General features: G+C 40.0%; 1 protein-coding gene across 1 annotated transcript in view; it reads right to left on the bottom strand.

Annotated features, from left to right (window-relative positions):
* The window catches only part of LOC142056347 (uncharacterized), a 65,987-nt gene extending 48,673 nt beyond the window's left edge, over window positions 1-17,314 (bottom strand). The window contains exons 1-8 of the mRNA XM_075090984.1: window positions 16,903-17,314; window positions 16,481-16,581; window positions 16,024-16,093; window positions 14,993-15,123; window positions 13,194-13,282; window positions 10,385-10,484; window positions 9,029-9,072; window positions 7,804-7,881 (exon numbers count right to left, since the gene is read on the bottom strand). Coding sequence (XP_074947085.1) covers window positions 7,804-7,881; window positions 9,029-9,072; window positions 10,385-10,484; window positions 13,194-13,282; window positions 14,993-15,123; window positions 16,024-16,093; window positions 16,481-16,581; window positions 16,903-17,071 — 782 coding nt within the window. The 5' untranslated portion in view covers window positions 17,072-17,314. The remainder of the gene's footprint in view (window positions 1-7,803; window positions 7,882-9,028; window positions 9,073-10,384; window positions 10,485-13,193; window positions 13,283-14,992; window positions 15,124-16,023; window positions 16,094-16,480; window positions 16,582-16,902) is intronic.
* Between the last annotated feature and the right edge of the window lie 2,228 nt (window positions 17,315-19,542).

Below are 19,542 nucleotides of genomic sequence, written 5' to 3'. Positions count from 1 at the left end.
GACAATTTTCTATACAAGGTTGTTTGGGTTTTTTTGGGTGGGTGTTTTGTTTTGTTTGGTTGGTTTGGTTGTTTTAGGGAAGAGGAGGGAGAAAATATGATGGCAAGAAATACGTAACATTCAATAATTTAAAGTGCGACATAGGAAAAACAACACCCAAAAAACCTCTCAATTCTTGGTCTCGAACATTAATGTAGGGTAACAGAATAACAGATGTAATTATCCCAATTTTACAGGTAAGGAGACACACAGGAAGCATCATGATTTGCCCAGTGTTACCCAGCAGGATCAGTGACTGAAAAAGGCTAGAATTAAGGAGCTTTTACCCTCTTGGTGCCATGACCCTATCATCTATCTGTCTTGCCTTAAGGCAACAGCACCAGGTGCCGTGCTAGCAGGCTCAATACAACTTATTTGAATCACTTACCCAAGTGAAATCACTTCCATTAAGACAGATTACCCAGTGCAGTCTGTCCCACTGCAGTGACAATTGGCATCCTTGCTCCACTTTGATCTGTCATCAGCACATGCAATTCTTACAACTCATTCCCACACCCACTTCCCAGTGATTTTTTTTTTTTTTGAAGGAAGAGCTAAACTCTAGACATTCAACTTTCTACTCTGAATTCTATTAACATTGATTAAACTTCAGTTTGCCCATGCTTGACCCTCAAAATACCCAAATGATTAAATAAAACCAAACAACCCAACAATATAGTGAGACAAAGAGAAAATTCACCCCCTAAAATGGTTAAAATCTGGCAAACAAGTCATTAAAAGCAGACCAGTCATGGAAGACAGCAGAGACAGCATCAGTATAAACAACACTATTATTCAGGTCCCTTAGTATGCAAAAGGAAAGACAGACTCTGATTTCCCTCTTATCTTAGGGCCAAAGTCAGAGGATCTATAGGGTAGAATTTTTCATGCTGCCAGAGTAGCTGGAAGGAGACCATATAGGTATGAATGTACTTTCTGGAACAGCTTCTAAATAGCCTCTAAAGTTGAGACTTACTTGCTATACAAAAAAAGACAATCAGCTCTTAACACTTGCAGTGAAGTGTTGACCCAAAGCCTGTAAGGAAATTGTACGAAGGAGAGAGGACATTCTAACACACACAGAAAAAACCCAAACAAACAAACCACAAAAGAAAAAACAAACACACCCACCCCCTTATAAATTAAATAAATAAAAAGCAGCAAATGGGAAGGGCAAAAGTCTTCCTAGGAAAAGCATGCTGACACAGGACACTAGCACATCCTAGCACAATAAGAACTTTTAGCTATATGTTAACCATTCTGGAATCCACGACCCAGAAGGTCAGTGAAAAGACCACTACAATCAGTGATTTACTCTTTGGTCATCTCTTTGATTGTCACTCTGTTTCAACAGTCAGCGAAGGTGTCAAGGAAGACTTTTTGCCTTTGCCTGAGATAAGCGCGAGGGACGTTTCCTCCTCAAGATCCAACACCACCCAATGAATTTCTCTGAACACTCAGTTAGTTGTAGAAGATATGTGTTCTCCCAGGTCACATCAACTCTAAAAGCTTCCCTCACTTTTTAACAATTCAAAACAGAGATGCAATGAATTGAGCCCCTGGATTCCATCTGTATTGTAACTGCATGAATGGGAAAATGTATTCATTCTACACTACCTTGTGGAAGATGCCAGTAACAACCTACATGAAAATATGCATGCTTAACAGAAAAATGTATTTTGTGTATTGCTAAAAGATGTTACTTAAAATTAATTTTCAGCTTGGAAACGAACTGGGCTAAGTCATCCCTATGGCATGATTCAGTCAAGTGACAGCTACTTAAGCCTGGCATTAGAGCTCACTAGCAGCAATAGGTACCTGGATGAGGTGTTCTAACACATACCACAGGTACTATGATCACATCATCACCCTGATCAGCACTTCTACTGAGAGAAGTAACAATTTGCCCAATTCACTAGTAGGTTTCACTGAATGACTACAGACCATATGACATCCACCCTGTAACATGCCAACTTTACACTGGCCATAACCCACAGCCAAGTTGTAATTTTGTCCAGTATAGCAGCAGTTAAACCACAGAACTATGAACTTCAACTTCAACAGCAACTAGAGTCATGGCATCCAAAGTGTCACCCTTCAATAATAACAGAATTGCATCATTTTATTGATAAAATCCGCTAGTAGGACAGGGCAATATCAAGCAATGTAAACAATTCTGAAAGGACACTACTAAAACAAATTCTTATTAAATTATATGATTGTGTAATTAATAAAATACAATACCGCATACTAAAGTACTACTTTTAAAACATTTTGAGCAGTCCTTTTAACACAGAGTTAAAAATACAGAAGTAATACATATCGGTTTGTGAAAGGAAATGACAACTACCATTCTTTTAACCAAAATATCAGTTTGGATTGTGTGTTTGGTATTTAACAAGTAAGTAAGTATATGCCAGAGCACTGAATAAATCCAAGCTAAGATTAAACCCCAGAATACCCCTCCAAGTTGGGGCTAGGTGCAAGTTAACAGTTCACGCACATTCTCACTGACTGGCACAAGGGTAATGAAGTTCCAAAACTGGTTTTGCTGCTGAAGCCACCTTCTCAACCACCACCTACAGCTGCTGTCTTACTCTAATAGGAATAAGGGCTATGAAATGGAGTCTTCTGTCCATTCTCTGCCTGCCAGTGTCTTCCTCTTGGATTAAATGCTTCCATGTAAAATGCTGTTTTTTCTTCAGTTTTGGCTCTCAGAACTGTTACTATCTGTGGGCATGTCACAGGTGATAACATGAACTGTCTAAGCAGAGAATTCCTCTCTGTCTACTCTGGGACAATGCACTATTCAACCTCTGCGTAGCTATGAAGATAGCCCTCCTTCTTGTTTTGCCATGTATCTTATACCATTTGCACTACAAAAGTGAAATCCATGATCAGTGCTGGGTCCTGTTTGATTCAGGGAGAAAGACATTGTCTGAGATAAAAATGGGCATTTCTTCCCTCATAAGGTGCCAAACGCCTCAAGTATCTCATTCTGGCCACCATTGGTAGACTGAGGAGATAACTGGCAACAAAAGGTGGGACAGTTAGTGTAGTACATTTACTTGCAGGGGAAGATGCTGCAAGAAAAAACCCAAAAAAAGCCACAGCAATGGATAATGCATGGAAGTGAACCAGGGTCCAAGAGGCTGTCGTATGAACTTTTAGCTTTACAGCTAATGCAATTTCCTGGGATGTGACTCAATGAATGTCACACTGAGGAGAGCGTTAAGCCAAGCTTCTCAACTCCCTAGGCATGTATTTTAACTGCAGTGCTATTAGGCAAAAAGTAAAATCTGCTACCACTTCTATCAGTGATTTTACAACCAATTCAAAACTGCTAACATGTCAGGCAGGATCAGCACAAACTTAGGGGTAAGGTATATGCATCTCTTTACAAGTAGGTTCCAACATGTTTCCTTATTTCTGCTGCAATTCAGATTTTGGCAAAATCTACTGATTGCATCACTTATCTCCTCTGACTAGGGCATTTCAGAGTATGCATTGTATGTAAACTCTCAATGCCTAGACAATTTCAGGCCAGACATGCTGCCTGCTGTTTTCAGCTGCCTGGAATAAACGGCGGTACAGAGAAAAAGGCATTCCACATTGCTGATTGGAACTTGCATGTTGGATTCTGTTCAAGTCCCAAATTAAGCAATCTGGATCCAGCCTTTAAGAGACTACAACTATTGACTTACCCTTTTGGTCATTCCAGGCCAGAGGATTATGCAGTCTCAACCATTGTACACTCTTGGCTTAGGGCAAAATGTCAGTGTTTATCACCTCCTCAAAATGATTACTCTACTGATCAGCAATAGTTTATTCTCTCCTGCATTTCAAAACAAAACAAAACAATGTACTAATCACCCATTGGCACTAAATAATAGTAAGGGACAGCAATGTCTGAGATTAAATGAAATACAAAGCTGTGCATTATTAATATAGTTCTGGCATCACGCTTCAGTTTGACACGTTGCGTGAATTCCCTGTTGAGTGCTGTGCACTAGACATTAAACAGGGAGCAGTGACGTATTATCACTTCCGACCATCTGCTGACATATATTACTACACAAATAACAGAAGAGGAATAAGCGCCTTTTTTGATAACATTTACTTAAAATCAGCCATTTAAGAATGCATATTAGTCTTCTGTAAACTGTGAACTAGTGGTTTCTTCCATTTTCTCTGCTCAACATCAGAGAATCCACACAAGACATTGAGTCAAGCAGCCTTCCTCACTGGAAAAGTAAATGGTGTCTATCCCCTCTACCTGTCTGCCCATTTTCATGAAAACTGGACAAAACTTTACAGCTTCAAGATTCCTGCCTTTAAGTCAAATACATTAACATCATTGAGCACAGTTAAAGAACTCCCAGTGCCTTAGGTCAGCAGACAGAAATCAACTAAGTCTGGCTTCTATCAACTAAAGCAAGCTGGACAGTCATGAGTCGGAACATGTGTTTTACTTGTTTTACATTAAAAACTTACTTTAACTAGACAACAACAATAAAAGAAAGAATAGCTTAGGTTTTAATAGCTAACCATTCAATAGCCACAATATAGCCACATGAACACTCCTGAGACTTAAAGCACCCTTTTGCAGTAGAACTTAGCTCCCAGAAGTAGTCTGCATCAAACATTTCAAGAAAATTAAAAGAAAAAAAGGAAAAAAAAAAACCCAACACAAAAAACCCAAGCCCCAAACCAAAGAAAAGAAAACCCAACTAAAACACTATGTTGGATGAATGAAGTGGATCCAACCCAGTACCTCAGTACTCACAGACACATGATAATATATGCATGGAATGTGAGCTCTGACATGCCTGGCTTTATTTAGTTTAATTAGGAGTGCTCTTGTTTACATAGTTAATTATTTTTGCTTATGCATAAACAACAGACAGATAAGCCTAAAATTTTATAAAATTATTCCTTTTTTGTTTAAAAGTTCAAAAAAACTCATGCCCGTCAGTCCTTCTTAGCAGTACGCTTACACCTTTTTTCAGCAGCCAAAGACAGAAGACCAATGTGGATTACTGTTTTAGGGAGGAAAAAAAGCCCCAGAGACAGTCAAAAAATGACCCGAGTCTAATCAAAGCCAAACCTACCCGCTGCAGTAACATTTGAGGAAAAGAGAGATTGCCCTCTAGTGTTTAGTCACCAGAAAACAGCCATAAATGTTCTAAAAGGTTTTAAGCTCTAGCGTAAAGGTCCAGTAAATATTTGTAGAGCTGAATGGTAAGTGGTCTTGGCTGCTTGAACGCATTCATGGCAGTGAGAAATTTGTATGTGAAAGGTACTTCAAACACCTGACTTGGCTTCTTCTCCCCACATCTACTGACTTCATTGGGCTGGTTTGGATTTAACCTGACAAAAATCATGGACACTAAGTTCTACTGAGATCTAAATGACACACACTTACTTTCAGGTGACTGCTAAAAATGTAGCTTTTCCTAAATGAGAGAGAAATTATTAATAGACTATAGCCAAGTAACTTCTGCAAACTCTGTCAGAGCTCTGTTGGCCTACTGGCAATATAAGTAATTTTGGCAACAGCAGGTATTGCATGTTTTGGTCAATACTGAAACTATGAATTATCATATTATTACTGTGTGTTCTTATGCAATGCATTATCTGCGTGACTTGAAAACAGATTCAGACTGTCTAAATACCAAAACCCCCACCCCATCAAGTTTTCTTAACTTAAGGGGTCAACAGGTTACTACTAAGCTATCAAACGGAAAATGTGTTTTTCTGCAGCCCAAAAGCTTTCATAGTATTTCCCCTTCATGCATTTGGGCCTAAATATAATAACCAATTATTTATTGGGGGCAGGGGGAAGCAGCAAAGCTCTCTAACAAATCTCCTCCCCTCCCTCCTTCCCCCTTATCCTAAATGGGTGTGCTGGACCACAAGTCCACTTCAGTCAGTCTTCCACTCTGTCTCTTGAAATATAAATTAAAGCTCACGCGTTATTTTGGTTTTATTTTGACTAGTTTTAGTAGTTTATCATACAGGCTGATATGTAACACACTTTTATTTCAGAAATTTTGTCAATTACATGCCAAAGACTTTTTCAATTTGCAAACAAAACCACTAGTTTTAAGGCACCATGATTAACTCTTTAGTAGACTTAACCTGAAGGTAAATATATTGCTCTTATATTAGCACAGATACAATCATGCATGATTCAGAATTATGTGCACAGATTGATGGGGACAAGGTAACAGAGCAGTACTGGGTGCTAACTTTCTATATTCTTTAGTAGCTATTCAAGTTAGCACCAGTCAGCTCTAAGCCACAAGACTACTATGATTTTATACACAGTTACATGATTTTTAGATACCCAGATGAGTGTTAGCTATGCATGTACAATGTATGTATACTTGTCCGTAAAATTAGCTACTCCCACTGCAGTATCTTACAGCTTAATATACTGAAACTTCCTTTTATACATCAGAATAGGACTAAGATTAGCAGTTACAGTTTCCAAACTGAACAGTGTCTTGCCACTATAAACCCTCTCATTCGATTTCCCATTGAACACAACAGTGAAGAGTGAGTGCAGTTTGTTCAGGGCTAGCAGATTTCTAATACGTCAAGTGACGTGTCTGACCCTGTTTCTTTCAATACCGTACATGTCTTCACCTGTAAATCACCAGTGTTCAGGAACTCAGAAAAACAAAATCTATCTTTCAGGATCACACTCTGAATCAGAAACAGTCACTGTCAGAAAAAAAGCTTGGCAGCCCTAGGGAACTAACTCACTCAGGAGAGCAGCTCTTCAGATTGCAGGGCACAGTGTCCTGCTGCTTCATCCACCTGGACTACAGGCTGTCCCCTATGGCCTCCTTCCCAGGGCCAACTTGGGAGCAGGAACACGCCCAGTGAATGCCACCCTTCCTTCCTGCACCTCTCCCACTGCTCTTCAGCCATTACCTCCAAGTAAAGGAAGCACTGCCTTTCTCACAACACAGGACAAGATTTCTCCCTCTCATCCCAAGGAAAATAGGAATTGACTGCAGCCCAAATCACTCATTGTATGCAAAACATGATCCTGGACTACTTTTAAACTACTCTTAAAAACAAGCTGGCCAAAAGCAGGCTACATTAGTCCTTCCTTGTGGTACTTCTCAGCATGCAGAAGGACCTACTTACATTAAAGTCTAATTCAGTAAGTCTGAACACAAGATACACATGTAACTTTTTGAAAGGACTGACAGCTCAACACATTTGCAGAGATGGGGTCACACTGCAGAGATCAGGTCACACAGCAGGAGAGGACTGTGGCATACATCCATCCCTACCAAAGCAAGTTATATGAAATTTGTGACTGAACAGTAGGCAACCCTGATCTAACTGAAGGCTGATGAAACAGCATCCAAAATATGCATATTGTCTTTTCCACTACAGTCATACATGAAAGCCCATAACAAATCTTCCCCAAAAAGCAAATGATAAAAAAGGAAACAGAAAAAATAATCTAAAAGAAAAAAAAAAATCAAAGAGCTGATTTTTTTTTTTTTTCAAATCATCTGCTTCTCAAGTTAACAAAGCAAGCCCACAGTTGACCAGAAAGGAAAACTGCAACAGGGAGAAGAGACCTTGTAGAAGACCAACATTAAGGCGGAAAAATATCAAGAGGCTCATATTGCCTCCTGCAAAAGAATAAAGTAGAAGCAGTTTTCACAACACTGATATAGCCGGAAACGTCATCTTTGGTCCTCTACAAACATACATGCTGATGTCACAGTTACCTACCAGTCTGGTACTGCATGCCAATCTGTGAATATTCCACCTGTACACTGAGCACCACATTCAATGAGATGACCTGCAAGGCTGGGAAAATGGCATTCAAATAACTAAATGTTCTGTAAAATCAAGTTTCACAAATCCAGCTTTAAAATATAATAGTACAGTGGAAGTAGAACTAAGTAACAGAACATGGTATTTTTTTTGCCCATAGGCATCTAATACATATATAAATTACACATTAAATATAACACAGAATTCTGAAAGATGAATATAAGAAGAGTTCAAATGAGTAACTTTTAAATTAAGAAATAAATTAATTTCCTGGGAAAAAAAAAATTGAACACCTAAAAGATTACCTGACACCAAAAAACAAGTTTCATTGATCATTTCAAGAAGTCTTAATCTAAATTCAGTATCTTAGCAGTCTGCACTGTGTGTAACTGAATATACAAAGCCCATTTTTAAATGAAGGGTTGTAGGATCTCACTTCCAATGTAAAGGACAGAATGGTTATGTATTAGGTTTTTGGACTCTGATTGTGATAGTCCATAAACACTCAATAGAATTACAGGGAAAAGCCTCATCTGTCGGCCCCAGTACAGTGCAGCTGGAGTTTTTCCTCCACATTTATTCTCAAGCAACAGGAGGTCCAAGCATACTACTACTGGGTATACTTGCGTTACCTAAGTAGTCACTCATTTTTATGGACTTCAACACAGTCAGATAATGCAGAAAGTTAAATGAGGTTCCTAACCTTTGGACTTACAACTAGGGTTTGCAAACAGGAGTACTGTAATAGAGCTTCTGCAAAACCATACAAGGATGCTGACAACCGATGGAATCTCCTTCTGTGCATCTCTGAGGATAAGACCTGCTACTATCTCAACAGTGATGGCCTAACGCAAAAAGCTGGGAATCACTGGTCTGTACCATAAAATTTCCTCTCTTGACAGAAAAGGGATAGGAAGAGAAAATTAAGTTGTTAAATAAAATAATTCACTCCTTTCCTCATTTTGTTATTTTAAGTTGGTTCCAGAATGAAGTTCCTGAAATTTAAATTCCAAACGAAAGAGTATTAAGTGAGCCCTAAAAAGAACCCAAAACCTAACAAAAATATTCAAATAAATGAATTCAATAATATGCAAAATCACCAAGTGTTTAAAAAGTCCTGTTATCCTAACATTACATAATACGAAATATAAATCTACCCGTTTCTTCTTATATCATTTACCTTCCCGCAGCTAGCAAGTCAAAGTCATCTCTATTCCAGCCAAACTAGAAGAAAAATACAAATATGTTTTATATATAAGAGTTTCATACAGTACAGACCACTGCACATAGGATGTTCATTGCTTTGAGTAACAATGCATTGGATATATTTTTACTAACTGCAGAAATCTAAAGAACAATAATTGGCAGGCACTGTATGTGGATTTGAGTTGCTATACAGTACATTAGTAAAAGAGCTCTGATGTATTTCAGTTTTCCTCTTATTAACACACACAAACAAATGCAAATTCTCAAAGTCACACCCTCTTCAAAACAATAGGAAGTACAATATTCATATTTTCAAAATTTGTATAACCCAGAGGTTTAAAAGTCTGGCACCTATTTTGTGTCATGTAAACCAACCACTATGTTTTTTCAACTTTTCAAATTAAAAGTTCCTGGAGTACTACCAGTCATCCTTAAAAACTGGAAGTATGTTTTCTGTTTAACTAGAAATTATTTTCTTCCCCAAGTTCAACATAGTGCAAACAATATATTCACTGTTTCTTCTTTAGAACTTTGCAGGAATCTCCCTACAATCTTTTAATAAATTAGGTAAGGCCTCTCTGGAGTAGATGATACACACACACAGTTATTTAGAGATGGTAAACTGCCAGGAATAAAATAACAAGCCATAATGGCAATTATAAATGGGAAATTTCAATTCTAGATTAGGTGATGTTTGACAGGAGTGAAGTCAGAAGAGTATGAAGTTTTAGAAAGGATGTTTGTAGCTAGACACTAACACATACCCTTTATATTTTTTTAAATATGCATCAAAAGAAAGCTTCCATATTTCACCATGTGTGGTCATTCACAAAAATGTATAATCTATTCAAAATACTTCTTGTATTATATTCTGCTTCTATAACTTGTTGAAATTCAAGGAATTAGGGAAACGTTGCACTGAAACTCAACTACTTAAAATAAAAATTGCTTACCCATTGAAAAAGACGAGTGTTTTAGACCACCTCATGTGCCTGCCTGCCTCCCTCCCCCCTCCCCAAAATCCAAAGTGCTTTACTACCGCCACCTTAAAAAAAAGTAAGGGTGAAACAGTGGTGAAACATGGTAAGACTTCCCTAACTTCACCAGAACACTTTTCAGCTTCATGGTACACAAGTTCATAAATATCCCTGCTATAAGTTTAGGAGAAGTGAAAGCTAACAGCTTTTGATGCATGTAAGGAAGAAATATTTAGGGTGCTCATTATTTTTAATTTAATATCTACGTTTTCATAAGAAGCAAAAATTGACAGTGACTGCGGAATATTCATTTACAGATGTTCATTACCATATGGAAAAGAACATGTACTTACAGAATGAATGAGTGGTCCTAATACTATCCCACTGTCAACGCATCTACCCGTCACAACAATATCGGCTCCAAGGTCAAGAGCCCTGCTTATTGGTCTTGCGCTAAAGATGACCAAACACAACAGTAAGTACTTTTACGTTTTAAAGCATCGTTTAAAAAAAAACAAAATCAGCTCCCTGCCATACATAGGATAAAAACAACATAAAAATCTCATATGAAATCAATGAAATCGACTTTTAACAACTAGTTTGCCATTTTGTATATACAACAAGAATATTTTAAAACACAATCTTCAGAATACCCTATCAAATTCAGGTACCTAAATGATATAATTGAAACATTTGTCTTGATGCTCAGAGAAACTGTCCTGTACATAGTGCATAGAGGGTCACTTCTATTATCAATAACAGAAAATCTAAGTGTTTTTCAGAGATTCGTTACTCATTTCATTTGTAGATAGGTGTAAAGACCAATATTCTTCACAGAGAAAGCTTGGTGACTTTGCCCTCCAATTTTAAATCTTTCAGGTCAATTTCTTTAAGTGTTTTTAGAACTTGAAATATCAACCAACTTCAAGAGCAGCACCGTGCAGTCATTATTTTTGAAGAAACTCAGGCAACAGATTTTCCAGATTGGTCAAGTAAGAGTCAGCCCAGTCAAAATTAGTCAGGTTTGAAAATATGCACCCAGGTGAACTGCTCAAGCTTATACACTTCAGTGAGGAAGCTTTGACCAGAGTGTGTGGCTCCTGGCTTCTAAACCCATGCTATCTGCCAGATCCTTCTATTCTTCATGAAACAGGCAGACTGAAAACACGTATTACATAAACTGTGTCCCTTAAGGAACAAAACCAAGAGCAGTAGAGTTTTTCTACAGTTTCTATAGACTTAGCCCTGTTTTTGTCAAGAGTTAAGTTAGAAGACACAGAAGTTTTCTTAGTGATGTAAACATAAAATACAAGTATGTACTTTTTTTTCCCCCCAAGGCTACAGGAACCAAAGGATGCTAGCTAGAACAACAAGCAAATACACAGCATACAAAAACAATTTACACCTCAGGGTATAGTGTTAAGTAACAGTCACACGTAAAAAGCACAAATGGGGTTTCTGCATACGTACATACAGGATATGATAGAAAAACTGTGTTACTACCTTTGAAAAGCAGTAAATAAAGCCATTTGGCTCTTATTGTAAAAATGCACATGAACTCAGTCCACAGAACTAATAGCTCAAAACAGGAGAGACAGAAGAAACACTTCAGGATCGATACCTCAATGCAAATTTTTCAGATTGAGTTTACACACTTGAACCAAGAATCAACCTGTAAACATGGTCAGATTCGGGGAATTAAAAGTGAATGATCTACAGAACTTACAGATTTTACCCAATACACTCTGATGTTGACTTGTTTTACAGTCAGATATAAATTTATCATTTGCTTTACAAATAAGCATCCACTGCCAATACTGTCAAAGAAAAATGTAACTTATGAAACAACTAATTTAAGAGGCTAGTAATAGCTTTACATTTCAATGCAACTGAGATTAAGGGGCCCATAAAAAAAATACCACTTTCATCAGAAAACCAAGGGTCCACTGTTCTAGCATCTGTCAACAAAGCAGAGGCAACAGATTTTTAAAATGCCTCATCCTCATACTAGTCTGCTTTTGTCCTCTCTGCTTTGATTTGCATTCCTTTTTAAATTTTTGAATAAATCATGCATCACCAGAATTGGAATGAACACTTTCTCAAAACTACAAATATTAAACATTATTTCTGAGATTTCATTTACAGGTACTCATGATCTGCAAATGTTGCAAGTCAAAGTTTAAAAAACAGAAGATCCAGCACTGACAGAAAACACTATTTTAATTAAACACTTTTAATTAACTTTAAAAGCTTAATCTATTAAAAGGTTCTCATTTTACAGAGAAAAATGTACCTAACATGCTGTGTTAGGTACAGCCATACCTTGCTATCTGCCAGTAATGCATTTTTGGGAAGTGCAATGATCATTTTAAGAGAGAGAACACAGCAGTTTTTCAATAAAGATGAACATAAGAGGGGGACTGTTTGCACAGACTTTAGAAATACACCAAACAAAGATACAGGAGGCATGATAGGGATGACGTGGAGGATGGAGAAGCAAAGACAGCATCACCCCGATTATCAACTGGGAGAGATGCTGGCTTTTGGGAACACCTGACCATTGTCCCATTTCTCAGACCTTCCCCTTTGATAGACCTGACTGACATTGATTCATCTGAAGCGGTTGATGGTGACAATGCAAATGCGACTGTTCGAACAGGGAGGTAGAACACCGGCATTTAGAGATCTATAGCAGGCCTTTAGCATCATAACGCAGGCAAGGGAGATCTTTCAAAAACAGTGATCCATCCTGGAAAAACAGCTCCCAAAATTTCAGTCGTACAAAGCCTGACACAGTGCAGCACAGCCTAATGGAACCTCCTACAGCTCTGAGAGCGCGTCCCAGTACTTCACTTCCTTGGTTGCACTTTTCTAGTGACAACATCCTAAACAACTGCTCCATGCAGCAACAAGGTTGTTATAATTAAACTATTTTGCCCTGAACTAAAACCTGTGGATGTAATGCTAAGAAGTCACAACTGGCAAGGTTCTAAATTAAAGTTTATTTACAAATTACAAACAAATTTTTTTCCCGTTTGCCTGAATAATGCAAAGGTGAACCTCACATACTAGGTGGTTCTACTTAAAAAACAAAACAATTTAATGTAGTCAATGTGTTATTTTTTCATAATTAAAAAAACCCAACTTGTTAAGATAACTCACCCAAGATACACATTCATGCTATGAATGCTCTCTGGAAATTGTTTGCCACTCTCTAAGTCAGTGATACCAGCTCCTTTTAGGTTCTCTTTCTGTCAGAAAACAAAACACCAAATCTATGAGTATTTTGTAGTACCTACTGTAAGCCTTTTATTAGTATAAGCCAATAGATCCACTTCATAGCAAGTCTAAGCAAAGTATGATCATTAAAATTAGCACCAATACAGATCAGTTGAATGGCTGGAAGTCCTACACACACTTTTAACCCTAGTTTTCCAGCATACAGAAAAATTAGTCTTTAAAGAATGCTAGTCCATTCACAGATGATCAGCTACAAGGAACTGGTATATTCCCTGGGATTTTAAACTGTCTTTAATTGCTGTAGGACTGAATAAATCCAACTCTGCAAACAGAAATGTGTCTGCCGTAATGGCAATGGTGGCATGGCCAGAAAACAAGGCTAATTCTGCAGCTCCAGGTGATACTTAGAATACATTGTGTTTCCAGAGAGGTAGGTAGCAGGGTGGGTGTTTTTGACCATGCATTAGGCAACTTGGGAAACTAGTAGATCCAGGGACCAGTGACTGCATAGACTCAATGTCTAACGCTAGTTACAGGGTGGGGGTCTACAGTGTGGGGAAAAAAAAACCTTCCACTTTGAATTAATTTGGTATTCTATGGTAAGGACTGAAATCCTCCAAACCACAAATAACATTTCCTAGTGTAATTTACAATGTTTGGTATCAACATAAAGAGCTGTCTGTAGGCAGTAAAAGCTGTCTCTTTATTTGTTCCTCTAAGTTATTTACTGACAATAGCATAGAAAATAATCAATTTCAGATCAGAAACGTCTGTGCCAAGGTCAAATAACGATCGTTTCCACTGTTGTACTAGTAATGAAATTCTGGACCACTGATGATAAAGTAATTTCAGTAGGGCAGAAGTTTGTTGAAAGGAAGTCCAAGTGCTGCCCATAATTTGCAAATAATGAATCTTACTTGACCATCTTCCACATTCAATAGCAAGCAAGGAGTAACAGAGCCTACACAGATAAATCTTCCAAGTTACAGGCAGAGATTTAACCATAGCGCACACCTATCTCTTCTTAACCACTATCAACATATAAACTGTTCTCACAGTATCTTTTCAGGTATGGTCAACGCTTTTTCAGAATCAGACTCCACACATAAAGTATCATCCTTCAAGTTAAAAAAAAGCCACGTATTTCATCTCTAGATTTCAAAGGGTTTTTCTAAATATAAAAACTTCAATCCTCCTACTTAACATTACATTACTGGCCATAAACTAATAACTTAAAAACAGAAAAACAGCTACCTGTAAACAAAATAACAACAGGAAATGCCTGTAAACTACTGAAACAGCTAGAAGGCGTGAACATTCTGAACATGTGGTTAATTACACCACATTTAAATTTAAGGGATTTAACACTCAGGATTATTTAGTTTAGACACAAACAATAAGGCACAGCACATCCTAGCTTCTCCTGAAGAACAAGCAGATCTTAGATCAGATTCAGAGTTTGCTTCAAAAAGATAAACAGCAGATCCACAGCCTTATAAAATTCATCCCCATCACACACCAAACATAAGATGTGACAAGATTTGTTTTCATGCACAAAAAATTAAAGAAAATGAAGTAAAAATGTTTAGATGCTTTTCACAGCAAAACGCAACTGCATATTCACAAAGTAAGTTCCTACAGGACAGTAAATGCTACCTTCAGGCTATATAGACTAAAATAATTTCTTCAATGTTATTAAGCCTTAATACAAAGTAAAATACCTCACTCATTATGTCATCTCCAGCAATAACAGCTATTTTCACATCAACACCTGCTTTCTTTGCGACCTCTTGAAGGGCAGCTGCACAAGCAAGTGGATTCATTCCACCAGCATTACTGACGACACGAACACCTGAACAAAAAAGACAAATTAAGTTCAGCAGCATCAACAAACTCCTGTATTTTAAAAACTCAGTGCGCTGAAACATAAGCAAGACATCACCCTTGCAAGGTGTCAGACATTTAACCAACTAAAATACTAAAATCACATTAAAACACGAACACTATTTAATCTGTGAAAGGACTGGAATAAGCCAATGCAAAGCTGCTTACAGAAAATGAATTGTTATAGATCCTTCTCATCTTTCCTTTATGCATGGAAGGAAAAAGTGACCAAGACGACATACATCATGAGGCAAACAGAGAGCATCAAAACAACTCCTACAGGAACAGTATTTGACACCATTCATTCAATATCCATGCTCTCCAAACAATGACATTTTAGCAGAAATATGCACCTATAGGAGATAGGTGCATATTTCAGACTGTGTTAGCAGGGTATTAGGGTATTGGACGCTTAGATGTAATTCTCTTTCCCAAGCTCAGAAAGCTGCAAAGCTATACTAACATAAACAGAAAAAGTGATCAGAAAGTAAGCGATATTGGAGAGCTACATAGGAATTCCTGAAAAACTTTTAGATTGCATTGAAAACATCTACATCCCACGTTCTAACAAAGATCTGTAAAGCAATCTTCCATTCACACATTAAAGCTACAGTAAGAAATATGTGGATATAGGTATATATTTATAACTATAGTAAGCATTTCAAATTAACCCAATTTAAATGCCACTATCAGACATGCACTTCACATCTACTACAATGGCATTTTGGGTGATGTTTAAATCATTATTTCCAGAGGAGAGCAAAACAGTAGGGTGAGAAACAGCTGTTTACAGGAATAGTAACTATACAAAACCCACCTAAGCAATTGAGTTTATTTAACATACAAATTCACACCAAGAGTAGCCTACCTTTCCTGTGAATATCTTTTATATAGGGAGCCATGGCAGTGGAGACAAAATCCGGAGTGTAACCTAAAAGCTGAAATAATTAAAAGCTGCAACCATTTGTTACAGTTAAGCCAGCCCAATCCCTTTTCTCGGTTAACAGAACACAGGGAAGAACAGCCAGCTCTCAAAATGTTTGGATAACGTTATCTATAGGGAAGGAGGCGAATGCTTTTACTCGATGAAACTGAATACATGAGAGCAAACAGACACATGCAAGAAGCGTACAGAAGCAAACGTGCCCCCGTAACGCGGCACGTTTTAAACAGCCTCCCAGCGTGCCCGGGCCGGAGGGGAGCTCGGGGCCGCCGGAGCCCACCCGCTCGCCTCACGGCGGGGCGATGCCCGCCCAGGCCGGCCCTCTCGCCGGAGCCACCCCGGGCATGACCGGGCTGCGCAGCGGCTCCCGGCGGCTACTTACGGGAGACCGGGCTTTGGCGGCCGTCAGCAGCGACATGGTGATCTCGGAGAGATAATCGAAGACGAGGAAATCCAGCTTCCCTCCGTACAGCAGCTGCGGCACTGGCGGGGCAGGGGAGAACCCGCCGTTAGCACCGCGGTACCCCCGGCCCGCCCCAGCCGCCGCTGGGCTGGGCTGAGCCGAGCTGGGCCTTCCCGCCCCTGCCCTTGGCGACGGCCTTGCGGGCGGCTCGCCCCTCCCGGCCGTGCCGCGGCGGCCCGGGCCCAGCCGCTTACGCAACGGGGCTGTTTGCGGCGCTGGAAGGCACCTCCCGCCCGCCCGCCCGGCGGCCTCGCCAAGCCGCCTCGCCAAGCCTCGGTGTCCCAGCGGCCGCCCCCGCCGCCCCGCCACTTCTCCCCACCGCCCCCGCGCCGTCATCATACCCGCGGCCGCCGTGTCACCCCAGAAGCCCGAGGCGCATCCGATGCGCACCGCGGCGCCCGCCGCGGGCTCGCAGCCGCCGCTGCTGCGCCCCCTGCCCCAGCGGGGCGGACGGGCGGCAGCCCCCAGGAGCCGCGGACCCCGGAGCCCCAGCAGCGAGGCGCAGCTCATGGTGACGGCGGGCGGGATCGTGAGCGCCGCCCCTGCCTGAGGGCTGAGCCAGCCCCGGCCCAACCCACTGCAACTGCCGAAGTGATCGCTGGGGCGGGGCTGAGGGCTTGTGGGGCCGGTTGGGAGGTTATAAACCCCGAGTTTGCGTGGGGGAATAGTGGGAGCTTTGGGGGTTCCCGCTCGGCCGGGCTGCTGCGCCTTGTTCAACGCGTTAGCGGCGGGAGGGCTGTGGTGGCTGCATTCCGGGACGTGCCTAAATGGGGCGTCCGGTGTGGTTCTGGTGTGATAGCGGCCCACGCCGGACGCGGATCAGAGGCGGGTGCGTTTGGGGCTGTCGCATCCCTGAGGTGCTGCGGGGATGGGGAGGGCACCCGTGTCCCTGCTGAAGCGCCATGTGTGGGGTGGTGGGGTTAACCTTGAGAGCAGAAACCCCATTCCGGGTTGTGGTAATGTTGAAAGTATGTCAGACAGCCTGGTTATGAAATTTTTATGAAAACCTTTCCTCCTCTAAACAAAAAATGCACTTATTAAAAAAATAAGGCTTTCTGGGGAGTACATGTCTGTTTTGACAGGAAGGGTTTCTCAGGTCCTAGACTGAATTTGTAGTCAGTGAATATGAGGTAAAGGTCACTAAACCAGCAAATTCCCCATTAAATAAAAAGGAACAATTTCCCAGTCCTTAAGTCTGAATCAGAGGGCTGTCTCTTAACACCTCCACAGAGGGGTAATCATGTACAGGTACTTCAGAGAGACTCCCTGTCTATAGAAAATCCACATAATTTGTCTGATACGACAAAGATTGTGACTGAATCAGAGTCTTACATGTTAATCTGATGAAATAACTGCTAGGCCTCCCTTAACACGTATACTTGGATTCTAAGTGGTTTTGAATTATCTCTTGCAAATGAAACAATAATAAAATTTGGGGTCTTCGCAGGAATGCTGAAAAATACAACCTTCCATGTGATGTTGTCAATTATAAGTGACAAGAGGTGGTTTTGCTGATGTAAAAAGTAGCCATGTTGAAAATATTTAAATAAGTACTTCTGGAAGTTGTTGATAAATTTTCCAGTTAGACTAATTTCTAATTGCAGTTAGAAATTATTCAGTTGAGAGAAGACAAAATAATCTTAGAATCAGGTTCTTTATTTAGGGAGGTTCAATGTTTTCATATTGCCAAAAGGCCATGTAGCACCATCTTCTAACCTCCTCAGTGCCTAAGAAGTGATGAACAATTACTCTCCTAAGTTATTACACGGGCAGAACCAAGGAGGTCACAGAGAAAGAAAAGCTGGTTCCCTACACATAGAGAGGACCACACTTTTGATTATTAAATTATTAAAGTATTTAATTATTGTGTTGAAAGCTTGCAGGTTTTGAATCCCTATAAACTGGTAAACACCCAAATAATCACAGTGTGGAGAAAACCCCAATGTTATGTATACATAGCTGATTCCAGACAGCGTTGTCCTAAGTATACCAAGTATATTTATTGTAGCTCCTTAAAGAAAACTTTGAAGGAAGAACCAGAAGGAGCACTGTCTGGTACAAAATACACAGCTATCAGGATAGCCATAAAGACACACTGTTTCTGTAGTTAAATTTTAAAATGTCTTCTGTGTGTGTTTCAATATGGAATACGAGGCAGTAAGATATTGTAACACAGCAGGAAACACGGCTAATCCTCAGCAAGTCTTGCAGTGGTCTCAAATCCCATGGTGGAATTCAAATGCAGTTTACCTTCGCCGAGACTCCATAATCAACGTGCTGCGGTCCTCACTCACTCCTGTGCTTAAATATATCCAAAATAAATGCCAATCACTAACAAACATATTCATCTATAACCCGTGAATGTAAGTAAAAGTCCTGCTGAAATGGTTTGGGCCAAGAGCGCACGATGTAAAATCTCTGGATGCGAGAAGAGAAGGCTGCTCAAGCAAAGCGAACCAGAGGCCGGTAGATGGCTGTGTTTCACCACCGTTGGCACCTGCCTCGCGTGCAAAACAATCCCTGGCCGCAAAACGTGTCGTCTGCTCCCACCAGCATCCCCTGTGCTGTCTGCACTATGCAGAGAGGCAAACGTGTGCATTTCCCCCCCGGATGAACAAATGTATTTTATCCATAATAAGATATAAGTACTCACACGCACACGTATACATTGGTAGAATGGTCTTGGAGTCTAGAAGGTGCTTTGTTTTTTCAACTTCTTCCAAATATTTTCGTAGCATGGGTTTTGACAGCGGCTGCTCGCTGTTCTGTGATGGGCTGGAGCTTGCTTTGTCAGAAACCATTTTAAAGCCCTTGTAGAGCATGAATACAACTTTAGCATATTTGCATATGGGTGTTTACATGCGTGTGAAAGAATTAATATCCGACACAGGTAAGATAATAAGACAGTGCTGCCGTAATGATTAGTTCAGAGCCCATCGGTTCATACGTGAAGTTAGGATTGTTTTGATGAAAACAGAGGC

This window comes from Phalacrocorax aristotelis, chromosome 4, assembly GCF_949628215.1.
Source record: "Phalacrocorax aristotelis chromosome 4, bGulAri2.1, whole genome shotgun sequence".
Taxonomy (NCBI): domain Eukaryota; kingdom Metazoa; phylum Chordata; class Aves; order Suliformes; family Phalacrocoracidae; genus Phalacrocorax; species Phalacrocorax aristotelis.
Note: the sequence above shows the minus strand (reverse complement) of the source record. Positions and strands in the feature narration are given on the sequence as shown.